Genomic DNA, 14,006 nt, shown 5'->3' with positions numbered 1-14,006 from the left:
CGCATTCATTGACAGAGAGAGGGACGGGGTGACAGGGAGAGAGGCAGGTGGTTAGACATTTCCATTCTATGACCCTAAAGACCACATAATGCAAGGACAAATCACCCACCAGTGTTGACCATTTTACACAGCCCTGTACCATTAAAACAACATCCTCCAGGAGGAAAGCAAGTTAATTTTGAGAAAGAGGCAGCCTTAAGTAACCAAATAAAGCAGGTGGGAGGGGAGAATGCCAGTGCACTGTTGAAGACATCTACGTCTCCATAACCTCTTTAGGCAGTTTTCTCACTTGTATTTGTGCAGATGCTAAGGAAAGCTGCTTGTTGGGGTTGTTGGGAAAAGAAATAATGAAATAATAACAACAGATAACTGAATGTTTCCTACGGGCCAGGTACTGTTTCAAATGCTTTCCTTATATTGTTTAATTCTTGCAACTCCTAGTTTTACAAATGCAGAAACACAGCCAAAAAGAATGTGAGTTACTCAAGGCTATGCAGCTAGGAAGAGGGAGAGTAGGATGACCCGGGAGACATCCACACATTGCACCCAAACGCTTAGCACAGTGCTTGGGACAAAGGGAGGGCTCAGGTGGTAACTAATATTCAGAGAGGCAGAGCAATATAGTGGTCAAGAGGGGGCGCTCTGGAGCCATTCTGCGTAACGTACAAGGGCAACTGCAATTCTCCACGCCTGGAGTTCTTACCTGTAAAGTCTGCACAAAATGCCCATTTCATAGGGAGGCTCAAAGATGAAGTGATTTAACGCATGTAAAATGTTTAGAAGAATGCCTGGCAAATATAAGCGTTCCACAAATGTTAGCTAATACCATATAAACAAGCCCTAGCTTAAAAATACGCAGACAGGTGTTTAGTATATTAACATAACATACTCCATGCCTATGTCTGTAATATCCACACATAAAGGGCAATCACTCAAGAAGGGTCTCAGTTTGTAAGGAGGCATCATTAACACTCACTGATCTCTTCTGGTTGCACAATACAGCAGAAAGTGCATTTTTGTCACTGCTCTGTGCTTAGCCAAACCACAACTCCAATGTACAGGACCTTAATTCTATTGGATGGTGGTGATGTTTTCTAGAGCTGGTTCTTTCTGGAAATCGGCCTCTCAGGTTCTTCCTGAACCTCCAATCAAGTGACATTTCTCAGATTTGAATGAGTGAAGGGGAGGGGACTACAGAACCAAACCTGGAGAAGAAATGAAATATTTTCCACTAACTTTTTCTGTAAGCAAAGCTCTTCAAAAGACACCCAGGACTGATCTGGGGATGGAGACTGAATTCTTCTACCCAAATCTGTAGAGCTGGCGGTTTGGGTGTTTTACCTGGTGAGCTTGGTGCCAATCTGCTGCCTCAGCTCCAGTCTCTCCTCATCTGTCTGCCTGGGAAGGATGTTCTTTTCTTCTAGTTCTCGCTTGGAGGGCCTGTTGCTGAGTTTGATGGCTAAGGAGTCCTTCCTGCACACCTTCATGGCCAGGGAGCCTGCAGGAGGGAGAAATGAGTTAATAGAAAAATAAAGTTGGGTAAAGTGGGATCTGTTTGGAGTGGGAGTGGAAGTGAGGTCATTGACATAGGTTGCTTTTCCTTGTCAACATTAGAGGTTCTGAGCAACTAGCCAGGGCAGGGTTTCCTTCCATCTGGAATAAACCTGTGGTTCTCAATCAGGGGTGATCTTTACCCCCAGGAAACACTTGACAAAGTCTAGAGACATTTTTGGTTGTCCAAACTGGGGTGCGGTGGGGGGAAAGGGTGCTCCTGGCATCTACTGGGCAAAGGCCAAGGCCAACAGTGCACAGGGCAGCACCGCCCCCCCTCCCCACCACACACGACAAAGAATTACCTGCTCCAAAATGTCAACAGTGCTGAGGTTGAGAAAGACTGGTATAAAATATTTAATTATCTGAGCAGGAAACAGTGCTCAGAGGCTGAGCAGCTGCTTCTTCCACTCATGGATGATTTTGGCCTGTGGCTGCCCACCCCACCTCCGACTCTCTCCTTGACATTGTTTTGGTCATTTCATCACTCACCAGGCCTCCTATCAAGCGGGAGGAGACTGGGAAGTAGCAAGTCTGGGAGATCCCTCTGGATTTTATTTAGTAGTGCCAGTCTTTCTTCCTCCATTGGTTTTAGGACACAGGCTTTGGAATGAGACAAAGCTGGCATCAAACGTCAGCACAGCCACTTAGTAACGGAGAGGCTCTGGGCAAGCCACTTACCTCTCCCTTTCTTCCCTTCTCTGTAAAATGGAACAATAGTGTCTATGCCAGTGGGTGTTGTAAAATGTAGAAAAGCAAGTAAGATCTTAGCATGTGGTCTGGCACACGGTCTATATTCAGTGAAAGGTTGCTATTAACCTAAATTCATTTATCAAAAAGTTGATCAAATATTAGTCTCTAATCCCTTAACTAAACTTTATTTATGATTCATGGCCAAAGTGACATATTTTGAACTTTGCTTTCTTTATTTCTTCTCTTGTCTCAGCACATGTAAAGGACTTAAAGAAGAAATTTAAATTCAGGCCTTCTAGAGTTGCTGAGGTCTGCTTAGAATGACTCTGTTGCACACACAATGGTGAGTTTGTATATTATGCGGACTGAAACTGAACTTTAGGGTCCCCGTCCCTTTCCTAAGGGAAGCAGTCAAAGAAAGAAAGAGCCATCTAAGAAGTAGCCGGTGGTAGAATAGTGGTGCAAGTTTTAGAGCCATGAGGGTGTTTAGAGGACGTTTACACTTTGCGTTTGCTAATAAAGAAACTGAGGCCCTAGGAGTTCAGGGAGCTTCTTGTGACCCGGGGCCACTTGACACTGGCCCTGGATTAGAACCAGAGTATTGGGCAGCTCCGTTAGTACTCTGCCACGAGCCAAAGTCCCCCACCCTCCTCGAAGACTTTGGACACACGCACTGGTATACAGAGAGCTGTCATCGTCCTCGTCCTCTTCCTCTTCCTCCTCTCGTGTGTAGAGGCAAGAAGAGTCTTCATAGTCTGATTCATGAGGCACATTTTCTTTATTGTCATCACATTCAATCACAACAGTTGGCACTTGTCTTATTTCCGGAAGGCCCAAAGGTCCTGCTTTTGTGACACCGTCACTCGAGTGCAAACCAGAGCTGTGGTAAGAAGTGGAACAGGGGACCCGCTGCTCAGAGCTGTTTTAAGAGAAGGAAGAAAGAACACACTCATTCTGGCTAACATGTCATATAAGTGCGTCAGAACATTTTTAATACTCAATTGTCCAGTTTTAAGAGACAAAGGGTCTGCAGGGCAATGGAGATCTCATTTCTCATCTTCCAGCCAAACATTTTAGGACAGCAGAGTTTTCTGATGGTGGGAGCAGCATGGAATAGGAAATGAGAATTCTAATTCCCTGTGGGTGGATGGTGGTGATGCTAGCACAGCAATGTGAACATACTTAATGTCACTGAACTATGTACTTTAAAATGGCTAAAATGGTAATTTTTTTTGTCCTGTGTCTTTACCAAAATTAAAAAAAAAAAACACAAAATTACAAATAAAATGAACTTTCACTCCACAAATATTTCTGGATAAGATCCATATCTCCAAGTACCAAAGGAAAGTTCATTTGCCTACATATCTCATAGGAGGAGTCAAAGGATTAATTTGATGGTGAAGCTAGAGATCCAGGAAAGAAAAAGATAATGCATGGGATTCTAGCTTTGAAAGCTACATGCAGTGTGACTGCCAGGGACTGAGTGTGGTATAGACTGTTTGAAATGTCATGGATGGAGATGCCGGGGACCCATATGTGAACATCAGGATGGACACGTTCCAAGGATGACAGAGAAAGTTCTCTCCTAAGGATGGTACCAGACCCTCAGCAGCCACAGGTAATGACAGTCTGGTTTTTTTGTAGGTCAATTTTCCAGGAAGCAATGATGACGATATTCTTGGTTTCACCCCTTACGTCAAGTCAACTCAGGTAAAATATATTTCTTAATTAAAAATGATTTGCTCCATAAATAAAAGCCATATAAGTTCCTTGTAGGAAAATTAGGAAATGCAGAATATCAAAAAAAAAAGAAAATAAAAGTTGTTTTATTAATAGAGTCTAACCTAGGCTCCACGATCAATTTAGAATCCTTTTTTATGACAGGCTCTGTATGAAGTCCAGCAAGAATAATGGGCCAGAAACACATAGTTAAATTTTTATAATTCTTTTTCAGATTAACTGGAAGTAGAATTTATATCTTTCATTTAAGGCATTTCTAAATATAGCAAACTCAATGCATTTACCATCCAAAAGTACTTGACATTCATAAAATAACAGAATGTGAGGTTATACTATATATCGATAAATTTTACATTAGAATCTTTATCCAAAAGGAAACTCTTACTCATGACATATGAAAGCATGATAGTGTCCTCTGAAACTTTCAATTATGCTTTAAATTATTGCCGTTCTAATTTAAAGTCAATTAACTTTCTTCATTCCATTGTTTCCAAAGGGCTGCTTTGCTCTTTGTATTTTTCACATAACTCTTCAGTGACACAAATGGAAAATCTAGTTAACACATTATGAGCTCTGATTTTCAAGGTATTGAACTCAATCAACTTAAAAAAAACACCTCTTCAACTATGGAGTAAGATTAAATCAGTATTTATAAAAATATAGCATCTTATTAGACATTAGCAGTTGTAGGGGCCCATTTCCCACTGAGTTTAATACAAATGGCAGTGAGACCAGGAAAGGGGAGTCCATGATAGATAGTCTCTGGGGTGACAAATACAACAGTCGACTAAAAGGTGCCTGCTACTGCCCCACCTCGCAAGGCGGCCCTTCCACCAGGCAACAACATGCACTGTGTTCCAACTCTGCCTAGATTGGGTATTAAAGGAAGTAAGGATGGAAGAGGCAAAAATGTAATTCCATGGCTCATGTTTTGCCCCACCCCAGCCTTCACCTCTCGCTCATTTATTGATTAATTAGCAATGGTTCCTACAAAGGCAAATACAAAGGAGTATTAGGTGTGAGGAATAAAAAGTAGCCAATAGATAGATATTCATGTGTGGTAGCAAAAATTTTTGGAGGGAAAACAAAAGTTGGAAACCAGAAAGTTCCTTAAGGTAGAAGGCTCCAAACTCGCAGGAGGATGGCAAAAGGAGAAATATCATGCAAAGGAAAATTAAAAAAACAACATACAGGCAGTTTGTGATAAACAGGAGACTGGTTTCTCCTCCCTCAAGGACACATGGGAAGCGTGAAACTTTGAGTAGAATGGGATTCTAAGGCTGACCCCCCAGGTGCTTAGGCAGGTATTAGATATCATGCTACCAGCCTTATAAAATAGGGACCAGCCATGGTGATCATGGCTGCCTGTTGGGGGCGCTACAGAAACAGTTGGCAACCCCGCCTGGGCAATCAGGTTATCATCCTGAAGTGTGAATCTAGCAAGCGATAGGATGTCTAATTTCCCATAAGGATGAAGTTGTTTTCAAAGAAGCTAGGTGACTCCACCAAAAGGGGTTTACAATATTCTATTAATAAGTATCGATTGACTGCCAACTCTGTCAGGGAAGCTGATGAGAGGAAGAAAGACAAACACCCATATGATCCCATTCATCTGGTAACTCTGGAGAAGTACAGGAGAGCAAGAAAAGACAAATGAGAGTGAAGAGTTAGCTGAGGAGGCTAGGAAAGTTATTATGGGACCTCAGTTTGAGGAATCAACATATAAATTCGAGTCCAAGTTTTACCACTTACTATCTTTTGACATTTGTCAAATTATTTAACCTCTCTGAGCCTCAGCTTACTCGACTGCTCATTCGGGTAAACCTCACCTTTCTTGTAGGGCTGGTGCATGCGAAGTGTCCCATTGGCCGTACCCTCAAGTGAGACCCTCACTTGTTATTTATAGAACTGACCTTCCAAGTGGTTTCAAAACATTCAGTTGTCAGAGCAACTTTCTGAAACTCAGATCTAGTCGTCTCACCCATTAGAACTCTGAATGTCCTCACTATCTGCAAAACCAGTGCTCCAGGAGTGACACAAATGGAAAACCCAGTTAACACATCACGAGCTACACTATTCGAAGCAAAGAATTAAACCAACTTAAATGTAGAAACTTATTACATTTGGCCTCCACTCCGATGGTTGTGGGCAGGAAGGGGAACACACAGCTGCACATCAGTCTTAGTAACGCTGGTTTTACATAGTGGAGTTGTCACTTAGAAGACCGGCTCTACATAAAAGGTCTCACTACTAAAGAAAAGTGAAAACCATTAGCCTAGACACAGTCATTAAAACACAGCATGACAGGCAATGATTTGCACAATCTGACCCATATTATGAATCTGGCGTCTGTCTCCACATAACATACCCCTTGGTCATTCACTGCACGCTCTTGGCCTTGAATGTGCTCCCATCCCACCTTCACCTTCACCTTCACGGTTTCTATTTATCTTTTTATACTTGTCTCAGGGAACATGTTGCCTATGTTCTTGGGAGATCCCACAATTATGAAAACTGTGAACATCTGTTTACTTACTATTTTTTCTTTCCCAATGAAGCTGTAAGCTCCCTGAGGGACAGGGACCACATCTACTTCATGTTCGTAGCAGGTGCCAGGACCATGTCTGACACAAAGTGGACACTCAGTAATTGCTTATTGTTTTTGCCGAATGAAAGAAACATGGGCTGGAATCACTGACACTTAGGCGCATTTGTAAGTGGTTGACACATACTATTCGAAGGGTATTAAGAGATCTTTTTTTTAATTTTCAAGGAGGCATCTGGTGGTATGTTGCAAGGCTACGGGGGGCCCCTGACTTGGGTGGCACTTTTACCAATGACTTAATAACAAAATAGCATCCTCATCACATAGGTGGAAAAACTGAGGTAGAGAATGAGAGAGTGAACAAAGCAAACATGGATTGAATATGTCCTCTACTGTTCTAGAAACATTCACATCCAGTATCTCATTCCATCTTTACGACAACTCTGCAGGAGAGATGTCATTATCCTCATTTTATTAAGCAGGAAATAGAGCCTCCGAGAGGATAATAAGTAGGCCTATGAGAACACAGATAGCAAAGGAAGGAGGGAATTCAAAGCCACTCTGTTTCAATATGCTATATCCAAAAATCGAAGTGTGCTACCTGTAAGGTTGCGTACTTTGATGAAACGTAAGCCTCACTAACTATACACACGCAAAGTAGAGAGATCATGCCTTGTCAACATGTAAAAAAGGTGCGTTATTATTTTATAAATATTTTAAATCTTACTAACCAGGGTACGTAATAGTGTCCTTGCCTGCTATGGTCAGGCCAGAGCTGGGGCACTGAGTTTAAAGGACTCAGACAGTGGATTACCATGGTAAAAATGCTTAGAGGACTCACCTGTTTTATCTACTGTCATGGCGGCTTTTGACCCAAAATGCCAGAGTTCAGTAGTTGCAAGAGAGCCTCAAATATTTACTCTGTGGTTCTTTACAGAAAAAGTTTTCTGACTCCTAGCCTAAACCAGGAAATACTGGTTTAGGCTAGGAAATTATACTCACACTCCTTACTTTTTCTTTTTTTTGTCGGTGCCATATTTGAGGTCCATTACATTATCATTTACTTTGTATTTTTATATCAACACTTACAAAAACTTACATACTAATGTAGCTTCATCTTAAGCAATAGTATCTTAGTATCTCCTCTAGTTGTGACAACCCAAAATATCACCAGACATGTGCAAATGTTTTCCAGGGGGCAAAATTGCCCATTTGGAAACCATAGGCCTAGAGTATCCACAATGGCTTTGCCACGTGCTGCATTCTCAGAGTTGTACCACGTGAGTCTTTTCTAAAGCAACTTTGGTACTATCAGGAATCTGCAGGATTTGGGAATGATGAACTGTCCAGATTCAATCTCCCAAGTTCCCGACTTGTGTCTTAGGCTGTCACTTTGAGGGCTGTATCAACAATGTGATACTATTAGAGTTCCACTGAGTAAGTTATTTGCAGCCCTGCTCTCGTCCCAGAGTAGTTACCCCATTAACACAGGAGCTCCAAGCTGACTCTTGAGTGAAACAGCTTTTCTCATTATGTCGCCCAGATTAGTGATTTACAAAATGACACCCTAGTGGCCTGAAAGAGTCACCACATTTTCCACAGTACCTGTCAAACTCCCTGAGGAAAAGCTGACTCATGTAATCGGATCTATTCTAGACCATTTACGTCAAAACTCTTTGAAATTAGGCATTTAGTTTACTTGGAATTCAAGTGGCTCTCCTTGCACGTGGGTTGTGTTCACTTTCTCCTCCTGGTGGCTGACTAGGTACCAAAACGTGAGGTAAACATAAAGTCCCCCATCCTAACCTATATGGAGCTTTCCTTAACCTTTATAGGACTACTGTACGTAACGATGATAAAAGTTAACAATTTTACTCCTTGACTCATACTGGATTACTGTATACTCGAAAAATGATGATAAAAGTTAACATTTTTAAATGCTCACGCTGTGCCATGTATTGATTCATTTAGGCCTCACAACAACCCTATTAGAAGATACTACCTTGATCCCGCCATTTTAGAGAGGAAAAATGAGGCACGTGACCAAGGTCACAGCTGGAGGGATGAAGGCATTGTTGAACAGAGGCAGTAGGACTGTCGAACCTGATCTCTCAAGGATGTCACTATACCACAACTTGTGCAGTCCCGCAATGGCTCCAGACCTTTTCTAGAGTCTTCTCTTCTCCCCACCACCACTCAGCCTTCTCTTTACTGCTGTCAAATAGGTCTGATCATTCAATTCTCGCTATTAAGACCACTGAAGGGTCTCACTGTAAACTGGATAAATTCCATCCTCTTTGGCATGGAGTAGAGGGCACCTCACGATCTGTATGCCATTTTTTACTGTATGCCAAGTGTTTCAGCCACAGCCTGCCACCTGCCATTTCCCAAGCACACTGTGGACTTTCCTGCCTCTTCCCTCTGCTCCTGCCATCGTTCCGCCTCAGAGCTATGCCCTCAGAGTTTGGCCTGAAGCATTCTACTCACCCTTCAGGAATAGCTCAAATGCCATTTCTTTTGAGCAGCCTTTTCTGATTTTTCCAATGGAAATGAGCCCCTTCTCTGTGCTTCTACAGTCTCTGTTCTCACCTCTGTTCCAATACCTGTCACATTATGTTGTAATTATGTGTCTAAGCATTTACCCCCTGACCCTATTGTCTATAAACTTCTCAAAGACAGAGGCTGATTATTAATTATCTTCATATCCCAGTTCTATTTTTGTGAATGGTTTTGGAAATGATGGAAACGTCAACTCAATATTTGAACTGAAGTCTCTTGGAATCAGTATAGGTCATACTACATTTCCCATCATTTAAGTCACTAAAACAATGATCCCTGACCCTTGAGTCTTGCTGGTGCAGGGAAAAAAATCCTTGTGAAAGAGGAATTAAGGTTTTGGAAATAGTGATCTGGAGTTTTTTCCGAAGAAGGTAATCCAAAGAGCTGAGGCACAGAGATCTATGCAAGGAAGTATGCCGTGGGACCTACGTGAGCTGTGTGAGCACAGAAGATGTAACAGAGAGCGCGTTGAGGTTATTATTTTCCAATTCTACACTCACAGGCTGTCAGGCCACTCCAGTTAAGACTGTCCAGAGTTAGGCTGCTTTGTAAGGTGAAGCAGAAGAGAACTATAAGATTTCTTTCTTTATGACATTCCATAATGAATTTAAATAAACATTAAAGACCTTAAATTATTCTACAGGGGGAACAATGATGAGATTCTGCTCCCCGTCTAGGTAGCTCCAAATGATGTAATTTTCCTGACAAATTAAAGGGATGAGTGTGCAAATCCTAAGAGTATTCCATCACATTCACAAGATGTTGGACAGTTGCACCATTTTGGAAAATTTCCATTCTATTCAATATACAAGAGGGCTCCACAGCCCAGAATGAAGGAGCAGGCATCTTTCCAAACAACTACAATAGCTAACACACATGGTCCTTTACGGGTCCGAAAAAAGTGCTTTGTAAAATGTTCATTATCTCATTTAATCTCCACAAAAACTGGCAAAGTTAGGAAGGGCATTATTATTTTTATGAATGGCGATATTAAGTTTCCGAGAAAATAAGTGAAGTGATCCCAGCAAGGATGTGACTATGGGTCTTCTCATTCCCGGGCCTGCGCTCTTTCCATTAATTATGCCCTTCTCCCAGAGAATCCTCAGCATATTTTCTGGTGTATGTACTTACTGCCTATGAAATGCAATTCCCACCACAAATTCAAAAAAACATGGAATAATTATCTGTGTCATGGAAAGCAAGAACAGAACCCAACTCCTCTTCTGCTATAAATGTTGCTGTGAAGAGTCCCAAAATCAGAGACTATTATGGAACACAGAGGCAGGTTTGCATTCCAGACTTGAGTAGCACAACAGTTTTAGTGTGGATAGCATGTGGCTGGGGGTGAGTAGGGGTGCAGAGAGAACAGAATACAAGGAAGAGGAGAGAATAATTACCAAGCTGGATAATCCAGCCTTGGATGCTGAAGTGTTGTCAATAGAAGGAGAATGGAGTGGGTTTATTGTGGCCACATTGATGCTGTATTTCCTTGAGGAAAGAAAGGCATCGCCATTAGCTGCTCCTCGTCCCTTGCTTTATCTTTCTTCACTACCCTGTTCCCACCTTACAGTGTATAACATATTCATTGGTTGATCATCTGTCACTATCACTAAAAGGTAAGCTCGCCAGGGCGTGGATATTGGTTTGTCCTAGCTGTTTCCCTCAGAGGATGGAAAGCCCGAATAGCTTCCTCATGAAAAATGAATAAATGGGGAAGAATAAATAGAAGTTTACCTAAAACAGGAGGCCTGTTACTTAAAAGAGACACACTAAAGACGAAAGGGTTCAGAAAGCTTGAGAGCGAAATGGCTGTCCTACTAAATTGGTAAAAAGCATGCATTTCAAACTCTCTTCTTCATTATGACCCCAGGACGTCAGAGAAATAGAAAGCTTTATTCTCTCTGTCCAGTCTCCATCAAGGATAACATTTAATGAGTCTTCCGTTTGGAAAATTCAACTCTCTTCTCTGACTTTACTAACCCAAGTAGGAGACACATAGATTGAGACTACAATGGCACCTCTTAGGTCCCCATTCTGCCTCCCCCCATTTTCGACTGTTTAAATGGTCACATGTTTCTAAGGAATCCCTAGACTTTACCTTTCATGTCCGTTACTGGTGAGGGAGAAGCAGCTTATAATTCATAAAGACATGACTGCTGAGACATCTACAACATTTCAGGGTCATTATAACAGTTGGTCCCTTTTTAAGGGAGCTTTCTAACCATTGCTTATCTGCATTATGTGGTAATCAGCAGAAGCATGGTTGACATATGACTCAAAAATGGGTGGGAATTATAGGCTATCCAACACCTTTGACACTCTTGTGGGGAATCAAGGGCGGGTTTTGAAATTAAAAATCACTGTATATTTTAAATCCTTAATCTTCATTGAAAATACTTGGGAACCATTTCACCATCATTTTCAAAGAAGAGTGTGTAATAAAGGGATGTTGCTTTCTGGTATCTGATTTCAAATGCAACCATTGAATAGACATTAATTTCCTCAAAGGACAGAGAAAATTTATTACTTAGGTTTATTATCAAATATGACACTGAAAATGAAATTAAACTTCAAGAGGATCAGCTTTTGTAACTTAGTCTGCACGAGTTATGAACAGAGTTTTCAGAGAGGAAAGTGAACAATCAGATGTTTTCTTCTTGGAGATCCAAAACGTGTGAGAAATTATGCTACAAATTGTAGTGCCGGAGGCTGAAAAATGACAGAAATAACCACGGAAACCCAAGAAAATAGTTAATCAGCTTCATTTTAGGAATGCAGGCACCCATTGTGTTTTTTTATCATGGCCTAGGATTAGCCTCCTGAGATAAGACACTGGACATTAGAGTTTTTGTTTTTTTGTTGGACATTAGTCAGCAGGAAATGATGTCCTGCTATATATAGACCAGGGCAATGAGCTTCCCTAAGTAGAGAATGTGCTTTGAGCTTTTTTGTTTTTCCCCAGCAGTGGTAATGAATTTAAATTAATTCATTCACTACCCTTTCTGTCCTTGCAGGGACCAATGACCCACATTTCTGAAATATTGTCTGGGGTTTAGATGTGATGAATAAAACTGTACAGAGTCTGACCAACAGCTTCCCCTCCCCCCACTCCCCAGAATTCTTCATTTCTGATGGAGGAACCAAACAGTGGCGGCTTTTCCACATGACTTCACCCCAAGACATCAGCGAACGTGCTAGGTCCGCTTGGATGGATGGTGGTGCCAGGAGGGCAGGATGTGGAAGGAGGAGTTCTACGTTTGAGTCCCAACTGGGCCGTGCAGTCGTTATTCATCTAGGTCTTTGGTTCTTCATCATTTCAGTGGAGAAACCTACTTGCCCACCTCCTAGGCTCCTGCAGGATCAGAGGATAATGCTGGTTGTGTTGTGCTTTATAAATGTCAATGCTGGGGGTTGCTGTTTTACTTAGGGATGTACTTAAACACTGGCAATTCATCGTAAACCAGTTATTATGGATATTATTCACTAATTTATTAGAACACTTCCTTTAGGGTTTTTATACTTTGGGCCTACAAAATCTTCCTGGACAATGGTTTCCAAGAGGATCAAAGAATTAATATTTATGCATTGGGCAAGGCAGGGTTTATCTGATGTACCTATAGGAATTCAGGCACAGATTCTCTTTTTTGAAAACACGTTTTTTTAAAAAAATCCTCTTAAGACGTTAATGGTTTGTATAGTCACACCTTAACCTTCCTCTAACGAGTTTGCTCACCACCTTGCAGAGGAGAATCTGTCTTGCTCAGTGACAATACCTCGCACTGAAATCTCATCATGCCCCTTGGAATAGCAGTGAAACTACAAAATAGCATCTACAGGGAGCTACTTACAGATAGATGATAAATGCATGCTTTAAAATCTATGTGCTGACCTGAAGTAAAAGCCTGACAAAACTCTGACTTCAAAGGGTCAAGGACAAATGTCTAACCAGAATTGCATGAGATTTTAAAAAGACGGTCCTCAATATAAAAAAAAGAATCTTTCCCTGGAAACCCATTTCATTTAAAAATGTATGCCATTTGTATGACAATGAACAAAATTCTGAACTTCATAGAAATGCCACTTCACATTCAAAAACACTTAGGTACTCAGAGTTTTTATTCTTGCGGGGGTACTAATGCACCTCAGCTTATCACTAGGAAACACTCTTATTTGCAGGTAGAAACATTAGTAACATAAGCCAATGCAGTAATTATGTCAGTCTGTTACGGCTAAAAGAAACCCTCGGGAATCATCTAGTGTAGGGTCAGGGATTAGTCTTGAAAATTTCCTGTGACCCTTGAGGTCACATGACAAAAAGTAATTGTCACCATGATATGTATTCACACTAGGATAATGAATGAATTGTGCTCTTTGAAAGGCCTAAAAATAATTATGGAATAACAGACTTGTAAAGATTGAAGGGATTTGGGGGAGTACTGACGTCAATTTCTTCTGTCCAATGTTGAAATTATTATTGTTTTCAATATTCTTGAAGGTAGTAATTTAATCCTCAGCTAATAGAACTGATCAACTGAATTAAAATGGGAAAGGAAAATTAATGACTGATTCCAAGATTGATGCCAACCCGATCCCAGAGCTAACTGCAGACATTAAAAATAAAAATTGCATATTTGAAATGATACAACAAAATGTCACCTTCATAAAAGCTGTGAATCATCAGTGCAGAGAAAACAAATGAAAACAATCTAGTTTGAGGAAACTAACACAAACAAACAATATCTCCAACAAGAATGGATCAAATCTACTTGCAATATGCTTTTTAGGGGCACTGGAAATAAGTTTCGTGTGCCGAACAATTTTGTTTATTATTCACTGCCATTTATTGGACACGTACTATTATGCCATCCAATACGATGACTGACTTGGATGAAGTCATTTGTTCCTCACACACAACTCC

At 41.1% G+C, this 14,006-nt stretch overlaps 1 protein-coding gene across 15 annotated transcripts in view; it reads right to left on the bottom strand.

Annotated features, from left to right (window-relative positions):
• The window catches only part of PHACTR1 (phosphatase and actin regulator 1), a 504,389-nt gene that overhangs the window by 44,507 nt on the left and 445,876 nt on the right, over window positions 1–14,006 (bottom strand). For all 15 annotated transcript variants that reach the window (XM_081056333.1, XM_081056322.1, XM_081056326.1 and 12 more), the window contains 2 exons: window positions 2,919–3,163; window positions 1,342–1,498 (listed from right to left, as the gene is read on the bottom strand). In XM_081056333.1, coding sequence (XP_080912459.1) covers window positions 1,342–1,498; window positions 2,919–3,163 — 402 coding nt within the window. The remainder of the gene's footprint in view (window positions 1–1,341; window positions 1,499–2,918; window positions 3,164–14,006) is intronic.

This window comes from Rhinolophus hipposideros (assembly GCF_964194185.1).
Source record: "Rhinolophus hipposideros genome assembly, chromosome: 8".
Lineage (NCBI taxonomy): Eukaryota > Metazoa > Chordata > Mammalia > Chiroptera > Rhinolophidae > Rhinolophus > Rhinolophus hipposideros.
This window is presented reverse-complemented; position numbering and strand designations above follow the sequence as displayed.